At 33.7% G+C, this 16,729-nt stretch overlaps 1 protein-coding gene and 1 pseudogene across 1 annotated transcript; both read right to left on the bottom strand.

The window, feature by feature from the left end:
* Positions 1–233: 233 nt before the first annotated feature.
* LOC145102456 (snakin-2-like) lies at positions 234–1,008 on the bottom strand. The gene is made up of 3 exons (XM_079039852.1): positions 868–1,008; positions 736–775; positions 234–610 (listed from the first exon to the last, which is right to left on the bottom strand). Exons 1-3 carry the CDS (start codon positions 952–954, stop codon positions 429–431), a joined length of 309 nt encoding a protein of 102 aa, XP_078895978.1. The 5' UTR covers positions 955–1,008; the 3' UTR covers positions 234–428.
* A 14,435-nt stretch (positions 1,009–15,443) lies between these two features.
* On the bottom strand, positions 15,444–16,181 carry LOC145098777 (secreted RxLR effector protein 161 pseudogene; annotated as a pseudogene).
* Between the last annotated feature and the right edge of the window lie 548 nt (positions 16,182–16,729).

Genomic DNA, 16,729 nt, shown 5'->3' with positions numbered 1-16,729 from the left:
TAATAACAAGCCAAGGAAGGATGAACTTTACACCAATATTCTTTTGCATTCTTATATTTTTGTCACAAGTAGATACGGTAAAAAGCATATTTAATGGGCTTATTGGTTAAAAACCTTATATACAATTTTTGTTTCTTTGTAATTTCTTTTAAAACCTTGTTGGTTTCTCAACAAAATTCATTATTTCTAAAATGAAAATGGCATGATTGCATATATCACTATATGTCTCAGTATTTAGTAATCACGATGAATATAACCATAACCAAACTTCACTCATGTGTACAAAGAGAATCACTAAATATTTAGTAACACAAGAAAAGAAAACTTCAGAAAATAGACATAAGAAAGAAATACAAGATATGAACTTTTATTAGCATGGATGGTTCACGAATAATTAATAAAAAGTTTTAATCTTTTGGGGGAATTCTTTAAGGGCACTTCTTCTTGTTGCCTCGGGTGGTCATATTAGCATAGCAAGCACATGACTCGTAGTTGCCCGATGTGCCCGGAGGCACACAGTTGCACCTTCCACAACATGTCCCGCAAGCCCTGTTGCATAGGTTAGGCCTCTTTGATAGTTTGCACCTTGCTGCACATGACCCTTTACAATCTACAATTTACACAAATCATCCTTTCTTACTCAAAGTGTATACTCAAATTAAGAAAAAAAAACATATGTAATATTTATTTTGAGAATTGAAAATATGTTTGTTAATAGAAGCAATATATACTTACCAATCTTGGTGGATGGGTACTCGTTAGTACTAGTATTATCCTGTAACAAAAAAAGATTGGTTTAGGAAAGGTGAAACTTTTTATTTTAACAAGTATTATAAATGGAAAAACAAAATAAGAGAAAAATATTACGAGTTGATTGGGTTGGAAGGATTGGACAAGTTGGAGGAGAAATAGAGAAAGAAGAAATGAAACAACAAAAGCTTTGGAGATTCCCATTTTTTGTTGTAGTGTTTAAGTGTTTATTTGAGTATGAAATGAACCAAGGTTTCTACTTGTATTTATAGGCATCAAAGAGGGAGAAAAGAAGAGGGGGGATATGAATGATACAACTTGTTTTTTTAATGCGTAACCATCGTATTTGCTATTTACATTTTTAATTATATCATATACATATGACATATTGATGCATTCATGTGATTCTTGACAAAAATTAATAGAAATTAAGATGTTTGATTTGGGTTTCATAAGTAATTGTTCAATCTTGGCTTGTATAAGTTGGGGTTCGATTTGGTTTATGATTTCTATTAGTAATACCAAATTAAACCAATCAATATGTTTCTATTTGTCATAAAAAATTTGATACAATTAAGCATTTAAATTATAATCTTTATAAAAGATTTATATCATCCAAATAGATTATTTTAAGATTGAAACATGTAGTGATCATCATTAATCCATCTGTAATAACGATGTATTAAAGTAAAGACGAATTAAATATGAAAATAGGATGATTAGAAAATGGAAAAGGAAGAAACAAAGGAAAGGCATATATAGGATGATTAGTATTTGGTAAGGAAGCTAGAAATGGCAATTAATAATGTGGGAAGTGGGGACTTATGCATCGTTGGCATTATGCCAATTCTACTGTTTAGTCAAACCCAAACCAATATACAAATCAATCACACTCATCGACTTGCTATTTAATAATGAAATGTACGAAATATATTAAAATGAAATATTTTTTTGTACGAAATATGTTAACTTTTGGTAGATATTAGAGTCGGGATAAACACGGTCCATAAAGGTTTTTTTAAGAAATTTTGAAAAAAAAAAGTTTTTGGTACTTACTACCATGTTCCCCAATTAAGTATTACATAAGCACATATAGAATATCACGTATAAACCATTAGTTTATAAAATGTAAAAATAACGATTACAAAATTAATTAAATTTTGATAATAAAATTTAAAATTATTAATTAATTATTTTAAATAAATTATTAATTAAGAGATATTTTTTTAGTTATATAAAACTAGAATCGTTGATTTAAATAAATACATAAAATTATATCACTTTATAATTTTTATTAATTTTATTTTAATGTTATTAATTTAATGCAATTTGAGTGAGAAATTTAAAATTTGAAATCTGAAATGGGGAATCAATAGGTTGACAAACGACATGATATTAATTAGGAGACCTAATAAAAAATGACAAAATAAGAATAAACTATTCTTTTATTATAATAAAGAGATTAAATGATAAGAAAGTTATGAAATATTCACAATTTAAAACACCAACTAAGAGTTTAATTTACAATATACCAATAGGTTAAAACATTCATTCACAAACAACTTGTAGTGTTAGCTTATACAAAAAAATATTTCAATATGAATGTTTTTTTTTTCAAATCACAAGTGTTTTGGAGAATGCCTTCACGAATATAATGCCATGTTCAGATGTTATACTATTGTTGTGTAACATCTTGATTTTCAGGTATTCCATTTATACTATTGATATGAGAAATGTTGGCAAAATGGGTCCTTTGTAGCATTTGAGAAAAATGCATAAACAGGAGAACGCTATGCGTCCATTAGGAACACATGTCGTTCTGGACGCTATGTGTCCATGTTGAACGCAATGTGTTCTCGACCAGGACTAAAACAATAATTTGTAGGGTTTGGACCATATTTAAGCATCCTTAAACCCCAATTCTTCTTTCTTTCGTCAGCCTCCAGCCCCATTTCGACCTCTTTGCAAACCATATTCATTTTGAGCATTCTTGAGCCTTTGGTGTGTGTTTTGGTCTTCATAGAGGAAGGAGAAGGAGAAGAGAACCACTTAGAAGCTTGGAACAACATTTGGATCTTGAAGTTTTGCACCCTCCTACATCTCTGGAAGGTATAAAGTTCATACCCTGAGGCTTATTTGATTAGATCTAGGTTGTATGATGATATTATGAGCTTTTGTCCCAAATAATGGTTTTCTTGAGTATGTCATGCTCTAGACCCAAATGGATTGACCTTCCAGACGTTTTGGAGTGTCTAAGGTCATAAAAATGCAATCTTGATTGTTAGTTTCCCTCCATGCATGAGTTTTAGTGTCTTAATGAGTTAATGAGTAAGGGTTTTTGTTGTTAGGCCCTTATTAGTCATGCAAGACCATAAAGTTGGAAACTTTATGGTCAAAGACGTTATTTTAGGGCTAGATCTAGAATTTGAGCAAAAGAGCTTAAGGATTAAGCTCTTAATGGAAGAAAAAAGGAACGGTTGTATAACGTTAAGCGTTCTCCAGGAACGAAATGCATCCAGAACGCTATATATCCATTCTAGATGTTATGCGTTCTCGAGATGAGTTGACTCGGTTGACTTTTGACTTTGTTTGACCTAAGGGTATTTTGGGTATTTTGAGTTGTAATTGAGATTAGTCACTATTTGATAAATAGGTTATTGGTAGAGCTGATATTCGGAGCAGAGACATATTCAGCTAATTGATCGGATTGAGAGGTGAGTTTTCCTCACTATACTTATGGGTCGAAGGCACTAAGGTCGGCCCATTAGATTAGATATCATGGTTTGTTATGTGTTGCTAATATGTTGAGTTATGTGTTTACTGATTAGGTGGTTCGACTGCTAGATCTATAGGACTACCTGTGTTATTGGATAGTAAACCTTTCCTCGATAGGTTTGTTATAGTGTTCATCGACGATATTCTAATATACCTAAAGAAAAAGCAAGAGCATGGCAAATACTTGCCCGAAGTAATAGAAATTCTAAAGAAAGAGAAGTTGTATGTAAAGTTCTTCAAATGTGATTTTTTTATCCGACAGGTTCAATTGTTGGGTCATGTAGTTAACCAAGAAGGCATAAAATTTGACCCATCAAAGATTGAAGCAATGATGAAGTGGGGAAAGACCAAAAAGTCCCATTGAGATTCATAGTTTTTTTAGATTAGCTAGATACTACAGAAGGTTTTTCCAAGGATTTTCTTCAATAGTTGATCCAATGACAGCCTTGACCCATAAAGAGGCTACCTATTCATGGAATGAGAATCATGAAGAATCTTTTAATAAACTAAAGAAACTGTTGTGTGAAGCACCGATCCTTTCTTTACATGATGGAGTTGAAGACTTTACAATTTACAATTATGCATTTGGAGTTGGGTTGGGATGTGTTCTAACCCAAAGAGATAAATTAATAGCATATGCATCACGCCAACTGAAAATCCACGAACAGAACTACCCCACTCATGATTTGGAGTTAGCGGTGGTAATTTTCTCATTAAAGATATTGCGCCATTGTCTTTATGGTTTGAAGTGTGCACTTTCACTGATCATAAGAGCCTTTAGTATCTCTTTGATCATAAAGAGTTGAACATGAGACAAAGACGTTGTCTAGAATTACTCAAAGACTATGACTTTGAAATACTTTACCACGATGGTAAAGAAAATGTTGTAGCAGATGATTTGAATAGGAAAATAAACCTAGAAAGGAAAAAGCCAAGAGCGTTAAGAATTGAAATTGTCTCGAAAATTGTGGAAAATATCAAGAAGGCTCAAACTGATGCCTTAGGAGGAGATAACTTGAAAAGAAGAACGTCTAGGGAAGACGTTAGTGTTTGGAATGAACAACTAAGGGTTGAAAGTATTCTAGAACATAATTTGGGTTCCAAAGATGGGTGGTATGAGGGATCTTCTCATGGAAAAGTCTCAAAAAACCATGTACTCTATTCATCAAGGCAACACTAAGATGTATATGGATTTGAAACCACACTATTGGTGGCCAACAATGAAACTCGATGTTGCTAAGTACGTGGTCGAGTGTGTGACGTATGCATCAGTGAAGAATCAAGTACACTTTTTCTGGAACGATAGGAAGATATTAAAAAATAGCAAGAAGCTAGAAAGAACACATTAATACAAAGATGAAGCTAAAGCAGGATTATAAAGCCAAGAACTCCAACCAAGCTTAGTTTTACTACAACTATTAGAAATACAAAAAAACTCCCTATCAATAATAACATCGAAAAGTAAGGATTTCCTAGGGAGAACCATTCTAAAAAGAATAAAAATACAAAAAAAATTCAAAGACACCAAAATGTAGTTAAAACCGCCGCATCAAAAGCCTTTCATTGGCCTCCTCTCAATAAGACAGAATCGGACCAAGAAAGTAAAGACTACACCAACACTTGAACAGGAATTCAAACACCCCACCAAATAATGATACAACTCCATAAGTCTGTAAATCAATAAATTTTTCAAAGAGATGATCATTAGTCTTAACTGCCTGAGAACAAACAGGACACAATATCGACTCCACTATAATCCCTCCATACGAAAGTCTCTCTTTGGTGGGTACACTCTGCAAGTATAACCTCCAGATAAGAATATTGAGTTATTAGGAACCCAATTATTCCATATAGTCTCTATCCCCCCCCTCGGTGGAAAGAAAATCACTATCGAGAAAAGATCGAGCCAAGGAAACAAAAAAGTTATCTGAGGCATGAAGTAGCCATCCCAGTCTATCAGGAGAAGAGTCCAACTGGAGATCCTGCAACAAAAGATAAAAACTATCCCATTGAGTCTGCTAAATATGACCTCTAGGGGCATATTTGAGAATCTCCATTCCCTAACCAACTAAGACCTGATCTCTAATCAAAACATGGCTATGATTACCCAACACATAAATCCTATGAAAAGGAACTGCAATGGGTAGATCTCCCTTCCATGCATCATGCCAAAAGGAAGTAAATGCGCGATCCCCCACCCAAATAGGACAAAATGTATAAAGATCAAGCTCACGGTCATGAATTTAATCCAACATCCAAGTAATGCCATTCCAAGGACCTGAGCAAGCTCTCCTCAGGACCATCAAAGAACAATTCCCATCCATGCCATAAAGGGCTTTAACAACCCGAACCCACATCAAATATGGAGAGTGGAAGAACCACCAACACCAATGAAAAATCATAGATCTATTAAAAGAAAATAAGCTTCCCGGTCCCAAACCTTCAACTTCTATAGAAGCAAGAACTCAATCTCATCTAACATAATGCATACATCTCTCATCCAAGTCTGCACCCCATAAAAATTTAGCCATCAAAGCCTCCAAGGAATTAAGAATCGTGACCGAGGTAGGGAATATGGACATCAACTAACTACTTATTGATGGGTTTGAGCCATAAAAACATTCCTATGTGCACATGCAAACCCTAATGCTTGGATCTAGGTTTCTCTAATGAACATGCTTTTCATCCAAGACTTGCAAACCCTAGATCTATGGTATACAATTTGAAATTGACATTACAAAATAGATCTAGATTATTACCTCTTCTTGGAAGTTTGAATCTTGTTATCCTTGGAGCTTAGAGTCACAAATGTCACTCCTCTAATGGCTTACAAACACCAAGAGGAAAGAGGATGATTTGGAGAGAGAGGTTGTAGGCACAAGATCGGCTCTAGGAACTCCTTAGGGTTTCTGGTAGCCGATTTCTGTAGCCCTTGGGGTCTTTAAATACTTAAGCTGCTAGGGTTACAGCCTGAAACCCTAATTGGATAACTTAGGCCTTAAGCAGTCCAAGGATCCTTCTAGAATAGGCTTCGACGAATTCAAGGAGTCCATATACCTTAATTTCGTCCACCTTATAATCCATAAGGGTCTACATCCCAAAACCAACTATCACACAATTGACAGTTCCAGTCCCCTTTATTTAATTAATCTCTTTTAGCCACAAAATTAATTCTTAATTAATTCTTGTCTAATATTAATTAAACTATATGATTTCTCCTTTAATATATTAATCATATAATATATTAATAAATCATAATAACCTCTTTATTTATAAATCATCCTATCATGTTGCTTTGGTGAAGGCAACCCAAAAGGACCATGCACAACCGGGTCAAGTACTTACCAAATATAGTTACGGGCTTAGACACTAATCCAATAGTCTCCCACTTGGATAAGTCTAGTAACTATAAATGTAAGCACAATTCGATTAGCAATCGTAGCTCTCAAAGACGTTGTCGAAATCTGATCTTATCAACAACATGTCCTTTAGATAAGTGATCGTATAGTCCTTTATTCTAGATATCGAGCGAACAATTACATGGAACATAGTCATACTTATTGTCCAGCAGTTTGTTTCTCGATATTTGGTTCGTTTGACATAGAACTTAATTAAACACATCAATTCAGTCCTGACCGGTCCCGACACATAAGTCAAAACAAATCATTGAGGGGTCTTGATATCGCTTTTATCCTCTTAGGATAAAAGGAACATATAAATTTCGACTTATATGCATTTATTATTCACTAACCAAATCATACACAACAATGCGTTTTATAACATCAAGTTACTGATGCGTTTTCGCATTATCATTGCATAACCAATTACCAAATAATAAACCATATATCTAGGTTTTAAGACCATATGATATTATCGTCTTGCAATCACTCGAGATAAATTCCATGAAGTGATTCCAGCAAGCGAGGGTTTATTCCAATGCTCAAATCAAACTCATAAGCACTCATGAATGTTGTAGCAAACTTTTGCTATGTATAATACATTTTAGACAATCTACACACCTATTCATGACAGTCTTCATTCATACCTACTTCCAACATATGAACGACTGTGGACGGTTCAAATAATTCTTATTATTCCGGAAGTCAAAACATGCAAAATGAAACCATAGGTAAATAATTAACATAAGATAGTAACATTACTAATAAATAATACCCTTTTATTTAATCATCAAATGTTAATTATAGTTTATCTATTACATGTTTCTAAACTATCTAATCTAAACTAATATCGTCCTTCAGCCCGATGCTCCTAGCGTGCAGCAAGTGCTTAACCCTGCTCAGTCCATTCGTAAGTGGATCTGTTGGGTTATCCTCTGACGATACCTCTTTACCACGAGGAGTCCTTCTTCCACCTGATGTTGAATAAAATTATATTTTCTGTCGATATATCGAGATCTGCTGTGATCCCTCGGTTCCTTGGTCAAGGCAACCGCTGAAGTTCTTCAACCATATCGCCTCCTTTGACGCTTCGTTTGCTGCAATATACTCTGATTCACACGTTGAATCAGCTACTGTCTCTTGCTTGGAACTTTCCAAGTCACTACTCCTCCATTAAGGGTAAAGACCTAGCCCGACTGCGAATGGTAGTTGTCTCTGTCGGTCTGAAAACTGGTGTCACTATACCCTCACACCTTTAAGTCATCACTCCCTCTGAGGACTAGAAACCATTCCTTGGTCCTCCGAAGGTACTTAAGAATGTTCTTGACTGGGGTCCAATGCGCTTTGCCAGAGTTCCCTTGATATCTACTGACCATGCTCAAAGCGAAGGCACATCAGGGCGAGTACAAGTCATAGCATACATAATCGAGCCAACTGCGAAAGCGTATGGTACCCGACTCATTTCTGCTATCTCGACTTCGGTACTCGGGCATTGAGTCTTACTCAACTTGGCATTACTTTAGAGCGGTAACTCTCCCTTCTTTGAGTTCTCCATACTAAAACGTTTTAGTACCTTGTCCAAGTAAGTATTCTGACTAAGTCCTATTAGTCTCTTACTTCTGTCTCTTACTATTCTTATTCCCAAAATATAGGAAGCCTCTCCGAGGTCCTTCATAGCGAAGCACTTCCCGAGCCAGTACTTAACCTCCTGTAGTGTCGGGATGTCGTTTCCTATGAGTAGTATGTCATCGACATACAGTACGAGGAAGCTAACTATACTCCCACTGGCTTTGATATATACACACGATTCATCCTCGATTCGTAAAAATCCAAACTCTTTAACTTTCTCATCGAAGCAAAGATTCCATCTGCGAGACACTTGCTTAAGTCCATAAATGGACTTCTTAAGCTTGCACACCCTATTGAGATGCTTCGCATTGACAAAACCCTCTGGCTGAGCCCTGTAAACATCCTCAGCCAACTTCCCATTAAGGAAAGCAATTTTGACATCCATTTGCCATATTTCATAATCATGAAATGCAACAATGGCCAACATCACCCTAATAGACTTTATTTTGGCAACCGGTGAGAAGGTTTCATCATAGTCAACTCCAGGAGTTTGAGTGAAACCCTTCGCGACCATTCGCGCCTTATATGTGTGCACATTCCCATCCATGTCGGTCTTCTTCTTGAAGATCCACTTGCACCCGACGGTCTTACGTCCGGGCACATGGTCAACCAAATTCCAAACTTGGTTGTCGTACATGGACTGAATCTCGTTGTCGATCACCTTTTTCCATTTCACAGACTCCGGGCCTGCCATGGTTTCCTTATAGCTGTTAGGTTCGTCCAAATTTATTATTATACTATCACTAATATACGTGTCCCTTTTGTAGTAATATGAAAACCATATAATTGGGGTTGAACTCTAACTCTTTCGGAACATCTAAGAGGTAATGACTCGTTAATCGGTTTAACCGGAGTTTCCTCCTCGAGTTGAGCACCAGCATTAGAGGTTCCTTCATCGCTCGGTTCTTGAATCTCTTCAAGATCGATTTGCCTCCCACTGTCCCCTTGGCTTATGAGTTCTTGCTCTCGGAAAACCCCTCTCCTCGCAACGAAGACAACATTGTCACTCAGTCTATAGAAGAGATATGGAAAGGATTTCTGCAGGTAGTCGATGAAAATACACCGCTCACTACGAAGTTCGAGCTTGTCGTGAGTCTCTCATCTTACGAAAGCCTCGCAACCCCAAACCTTTATATGTACCAACGAGGGAGCCTTCCCTATCCACATCTTGTGAGGTGTTTTGACAACCTTCTTTGTAGGGACTAAGTTAAGGATATGGGCGGCAGTCTCTAAGGCGTACCCCCAAAATGAGATAGGTAGTGAAGCATGACTCATCATGGAACGAACCATGTCCAACAAGGTTCGATTACGCCTCTCAGCTACATCGTTCAACTGCGGTGTCCTAGGTGGCGTCAATTGCTAAACGATTCTGCATTCCTTAAGATAGTCGTGAAACTTAAGACTTAGGTACTCTCCTCCTCGATCGGATCGAAGCATCTTGATTTTCATGCCCAACTGATTCTCCACTTCTTGTTTAAACTCTTTGAACTTTTCAAAGGTTTCTGACTTGTGATTGATTAAGTAGCAATGTTGCAAAAATCAGTCTGGGCGGCCAATTAATCGGCGCCTAGGCGCTTGGCGGCCTCCAACCGCCTACGAATAGATGTTAGAGGGTTAATTAATCGGTCTTGTTCAACATCGGTCAAGGACGGTCCAAATCGGACTAATTCGGCCCAACTCAGACCCAAAATCGGACCAAAATGGCTCAAACCAGCCAACTCAAAGGAGCCGCTTGCCTAAAATATACTTGGCTTGGGTTTTCTTAAGTGAATAGATATATGCCCCTTTTTATAGAACTAATTTGCCCTCATAGAATGCTCCCGTTGGCGATGTGGGATGCTGAAGCTTATTTTCTCTTCCATGCGTTGCCTTCATCATTCTTTTCATTTTCCTTCTGCCCCCTGCCCCATTTCCATCAACCTACGTTGCCTTCAAAACTCTAGCATGTCTAAACCCAACAATTGCAATCGATCAATTCCAAGACGTGTACATCATAATCGATTAATTCCAAGACTTATGCTCCTCTTTGACCTATGACCCCTGCTCCATCTTTGTCGCCATTAAACCTCCGAGACTTGTGCTCTATCACCATTGAACCTCCAAGATCCTTGTTGTCGCAGGCCACCATCACACACTGCCTTCTTTTCTACCTGTGTCACCGTCGCACGTTGCAGTCTCCTTCGCATGCCATCATCAAACTTGTCTACAACAACATCAGGTAATGATTGTGTATCTGAAATCGATTTTCAATAAATTCACAGGAGTTGAAATCTGTATGAATGTATTCGATATCAATTGGAATTAGGACAAATTGGAATCTATCGATGTCAATTCCAAACTAATTGAATCTATCGAGGTTGGAGAATTGGAATTAGCAACATAGTTGTTGAATCAAAACAATGTTAGAAGCGTCGATGCATACCATGTGCTCGATTAAATGCTTGTGTGAAAGAAGAATGGAATTGCTCGATTCACAACTTCATTGATTTTAGGTTGTTTGTTGTATTCTTGATGTAGGTTTACTAAGTTTGTCTTCTTGGGCAGGTTGTCCTCCAGAAACTATGCGTGGTTGTGGTTGTCGGATTTTACAATATTTCCTTTGGCATTGGTCAAAAAGGGAGCCAATAATTGACATTCAACATGGCTCATGTTCAGATGTTGTATTACCCATCTTCAGGATTGTTAGTTTTGCTGCTAATAAGAACATAGTTGATGGTCCCTGTTCACTTCTTTAACAAAAAAAAAGAGATTAGTTAGTTTAATTGTGTGATTATTTTTTTAATTCTTAGGATTAATGTTATATTTATTAACTTGTTAACTTGTTTACTTATATTCTTAGGATTAATGTTATATTTATTAATTTTTTAATAATTAATGGTCCCCGATTAATCATCGCCTAGCCGGTTAATCCCTTGACCTCAGTTCACTGATTAGCTTACGCCGAACGATTTCTACAAACTTGATATATATATATATATATATATATATATATATATATATATATATATATATATATATATATATATCCCTATTCTAATAAATGAATATGTTTATTCTCCTGTTGACAAGTGTAATATTATTACAACTTCTCATTAATATTATATGTAACCTATCGAGTTTTGTACTAAAACATAATACTTTTTAAAAGTATTTACAAATATATAGTAGTTTCAAATATAATTAGCAAAACATAGTATTTTGATATTTACCACTTCTACCGATTAATTTAAGTGATATATAAGTAAACATCACGCCACTTTTTATAATGAATTTACTTACAATTTAAACTATAGATAATATCCATGATACATCTATCGTAACTTTTATATATTAATTGTTTTTATTTTTAATTATAATATAAAAGTGAAAGAAAAAAAATAACATATCATTATTTAAATCTTTTTTTTTTTTTAACTAGGAGCAGGTTTACTCGAGTAATTAATAAAAACAATTTTAAGCTTAAATCAAGTTACAAATACTCAAGATGCTATTTTTTTTAATCATTTTATTGTAAATGTCAAATTAATTTTTGATAAAATAACATCTGATTTTTTATTTTCTAACTTTTTTTTTTTGAATAAAAGCATATACAAAGAAATAACAAAACTAAAATAGTGAAAATCCAACAAATTTTTGACAAAAGGTCGTTAATCAATTAAGTATTATTATTATTATTATTATTATTATTATTATTATTATTATTATTGCGTATTATGGACAAAGATCTTAATATACATCTCACTTAGTATGATGTAATTTTTTTCTTCAATTCAACTACTTGTATATTTTGTCTTTTTGAGTAACCATCTCAAATATTCTTTTTGCCCGATTATAAGATTTCAAGGTATGTGCACTAGTTTTTGCAATTGACGTTACTTGTTTTGCAACCATTAGTGAAGGAAATACAAACAAGATTGTAAACTAAAAACTAAATTTGAATTAAGATTACAATGGACAAGGAAAATATGAACTATTGGTGTAAATAGAAATCAGATGTTTTTTTATCCAAAAATTAAATATACGATTTACATTATAATAATTAAGAAAATAAATAATGTCTTTAATATTCGAGCAAACCTATGAACGATTTAAACAACAAAAAATAATATAATAAATGTTTTTAACAACTTTAGGTGATTTTATTAATTACTTAGAGCAAACCTATGAACCATTTAAACAACAAAAAATAATATAATAAATATATGATTTTTTTTTCAAATTTATATAATAAAAATAAAAAATAATTAATATATAAAAATAACGGTAGATAGATACAATCTATAACTAATTTTTATTCTAAAAATAGTTTAAATTGTTAGTAAATTAATTATAGAAAGTCACACGATATTATTTACATTTCGCTTAAATTAAATGGTGATAAATACTAAAATACCATGTTTTAGTAATTATATTTGAAACTACAATACATTTGTAAATATTTTTGAAAAGTACTATGTCATGGTACAAAACTCGTAACCTATCATGTCACTTGTCAACCTATTAATTATCAATTTTAAATTTCTCATTCTAATTACATTAAATTAATAATAATTTTCCATTTTAAATTTCAAATTTTAAATATTTTCAGTTTAATTATATTAAATTAATAAAATTATATTAAAAAATAAAATAAAATTAATATACATTATAAGGTTATATAACTTCGTATATTTATTTAAATCAATGATTATAATTTTATATAACTAAAAAATATTTATTAAGTAATAATTTATTTAAAATAATTGATTAATAATTTTGATTTTTTAATATTAAAGTTGATTATAAACTATACTCTAATAAATGAAAGTTTTTTTTGCCACATTTCACACTCTCATTCAATTTGCCAATGTAATTTTGTGGTTATTTTGAATTAATTTCTTTTGAACATGTCATTTTATGGGTTTTCTATTTTAATAAATTTCATATAATACTTTAATGTAATAATTACAATAAATATAATAATAAACAAATATGAATTTCTTTAATGGACTTACATTCTTATTTCAAAATTTTCAAATTAAAGTTCATTTGTTTATTTATTTAAATTTAAAAAATTAAAAAAAAAAATCAATTTTAATAAGTCATTATTTTTCTTATTTTTTTTTTATAAATCCAAAATCTTAAATATTTAGACCTTTATATTTAATTTTTTTAATTAATCCATGTAATACATGAGTATTAAATCTAGTATATACATATATAATTATATAATTATGGTTGTCATCTAGTATATAGTATATACATATATAATTATATATAATATATAATTACGGGAAAGAAGAATATTGAGAATTCTTAACATTCTTATATTATGGTTGTCATTGTGGATTTGTTAGAATAAAAAAATGGAAAGCGTTATAATTATCCTCTTTATTCGATTTTCTTTGTTTAATCGCTAAAAATCACTTTTTCAAGATAAATGTCCTACAATTATTGCATTCGCCATGCTAAATACACTTGGCAATTCTACCAAACACACCTTTAAATAAAATAAGCAATCTTTAATCAGTCATTTATTTGTTAATGTAAATAGCAAACAGGTTTCACAAGTCACAACTCACAACCTTCACCAAAAAAACACTAATAGACTCGTAGAAATCGTTAGTGGAATTTGTAATATATGTGTGGTTTACGGATAATCATTCATTGCCTTATGCAATTCAAAGTATAGTTGTCCTCTTCTGATTTCAGAACATAATCGTTCCTACTTTATTTAAAAGATGAATAGACAAAGGCCCAACACCAACCTCTTTATGGTTCTCGTCATAAGATTGATTTAATATTATAATTTTTTAACTATGAAAATATATTGTTGACAGAATAGTAGAAACTCAGCATATATGGATATATAATTGTGTTTGTGCATGTCTATATGATGAACACATGTTCTAGTATTTAACTAAAAGACATAATTTAGACATCTTAATATTGTGAGGTTAAAATATTTCATTTCACATCAGCGGTGTTATAATTATATCCCTTTTAGGATGATTTTGTCTCGAAATCAATAAATCAACGAACATGTTTACACCTTATTAACTCCGTTTGTGTTCCCGAACAAGGTTTGGCCTGGAGGTACCCCTCTCTTTCTCCGAGGAATAAGATACTCACCTTATTGTCAAGTCTTTCTGTATTTGACTCATAGTCGTTATTGGTCATTTAACCATTCCTTCATTAATTCATGTTTACACACTGATCAATCAGTGGGATCGTAACAATATCCTTACCGCGTTCTTTCCTAAAAATAAATGTGTGGAACGGGTTATGACTATCACGGTATCACCTAACTCGAGAGGCAATCAAAACTCATAGGTGGTTATGGTGCAGACAATTTTCCGAGAGAGTGAGCATAGTGGTGGCTGGAGAAGGGGCGTAGATGTTGTGTGTGCTTACCGTGTTGGAGATGCCAAGACGGAAGCCTCCATTGACGAGAGGCAGAGAAAGCGTGTGTGCGTATGGACGATCGGTCTCTTCATTTTAGGGTTATTTATTTTACTATAATGTTCCTTAAGATTATCGATATTGTCAATAAAACAAAGAACTTAAAAAGAAATATATATTGGTTTTTGCACATATGTTTAATGTTAACCTTGGGCCTATTAGACACACACACACACACACACACACTTGCACACAACAGATTAGGCAAAGCAAAATACAGAGGAAGTTTTGGTTACACACAACTGATGTGTATTATTCTGTGAAGACTTGAATACAAAAGGAAATTATCACACGCCTTATAGACACTACAAGGAACGTGGATCAACAAGCTAGGAAACTGAAAATAACTTCTAAACAGTTTTGACTAAGGAAATAACTAAACAGAGAATAAAAAAAACATAAAATAATAGAAGTGGACCAGGTCTTCTAATGCTTTGAGGTGTTGTACGTTCAATACTCCCCCTCAACACCTGCTTCCACCATTCCAATCTCATCACATAGTTCAATCAATCTAGCTCTAGGAAGACCCTTGGTGAGACAATCTGCAAGCTGTTCTGTGGTTCTAACATACCTCAAATCCAGTTCTTCTTGAAGCACCTTTTCTCGAATAAAATGATAGTGGATTTCAATATGTTTGGTCCTTGCATGAAATGTGGGATTTTCAGCAAGCTTAATTGATGAGAGATTGTCACAATACATTGGTATGCTATAATCAACTTCTTGATTAAGATTCTCCAACAATTGCACCAACCAAACACACTCCTGAGCTGCCATGGCTGCAACACGGTATTCCGCTTCAGTGGTTGCAAGTGACACGGTTGGTTGTCTTTTACTAACCCAAGATATAGGATTGGATCCCAACATGAAAATGTATCCGGTAGTGGACCTTCGAGTATCAACATCTCCTGCATAATCAACATCACAATAGCCTTGTAATTTGCAGCTTGTATCTTTCTTGAACATGACACCACAACTCATTGTATATTTGACATATCTCAGCACCCTTCGAGCAGCCTCCAGATGAGGCTTTCTTGGTTTCTGCGTAAAACGGCTGAGAACACCCACAGTAAAAGCTAAATCTGGCCTGGTTAAGGTTAAGTAGATTAAACTACAAACTATCTTCCTGTACATTGTTGGATCTTCCAGCTCTCTTCCAACATCCAAGCTCAACTTGACATTTGTATCCATTGGAGTCACAGTGGGTTTACATGTCACACCCCCGAACCAGACGGCAGAAACGTCTGAGGGCTATTGTGACTTAATTGAATACCATCACAATGATTATACATGAATCATAACATCATTCATCACCATGCATTGAAATATTACAACTGATATTGTTTACATTCAGTAGATTATTTTAAACATTACAATTCCATAACATAAACCGTTCGATAATAAATCTAGGCAAAACACTATGACATCACTTGGTACTTATTCTTCGGTTTACCTGTTACCTGATAATACAAGTTATTTTGGAAAAACGTCAACATGTGAAATGTTGGTGAGTTCATAAGTAATGTTGTGAAAAACGATTTTTGTGAAGTTTGAAAACCCAGAAAATCTGATATTTTCTGAAGAGAGTATTGTTTGTAAAAAAAATAAGTGTGAAGATCCGTAAGTATGCTTGTCGATTTTTGTAAACATGTATAATTGTTGAACTTTGTATACATCACCTAGGTAAAAGTGTTGAACTTCCCGGGAAAACCCGATGTCTTCCCCAATACATAAAATTA

The sequence above is a fragment of the Lactuca serriola genome, chromosome 4 (assembly GCF_051521515.1).
Source record: "Lactuca serriola cultivar US96UC23 chromosome 4, Lser_US96UC23_V15, whole genome shotgun sequence".
NCBI lineage: Eukaryota > Viridiplantae > Streptophyta > Magnoliopsida > Asterales > Asteraceae > Lactuca > Lactuca serriola.
The sequence above is the reverse complement of the archived record's forward strand: the minus strand, read 5'-3'. Positions and strand labels throughout refer to the sequence as shown.

What these genes read in the sequence shown, in the direction of transcription:
- LOC145102456 (XM_079039852.1), bottom strand. Translation starts at nt 954, where the DNA reads ATGGGAATCTCCAAAGCTTTTGTTGTTTCATTTCTTCTTTCTCTATTT. An exon ending in CCTTCCAACCCAATCAACTC is followed by an intron (nt 776 to 867) that starts GTAATATTTTTC and finishes TTTTTGTTACAG; the next exon opens with GATAATACTAGTACTAACGA. An exon ending in GTACCCATCCACCAAGATTG is followed by an intron (nt 611 to 735) that starts GTAAGTATATAT and finishes TGTAAATTGTAG; the next exon opens with ATTGTAAAGGGTCATGTGCA.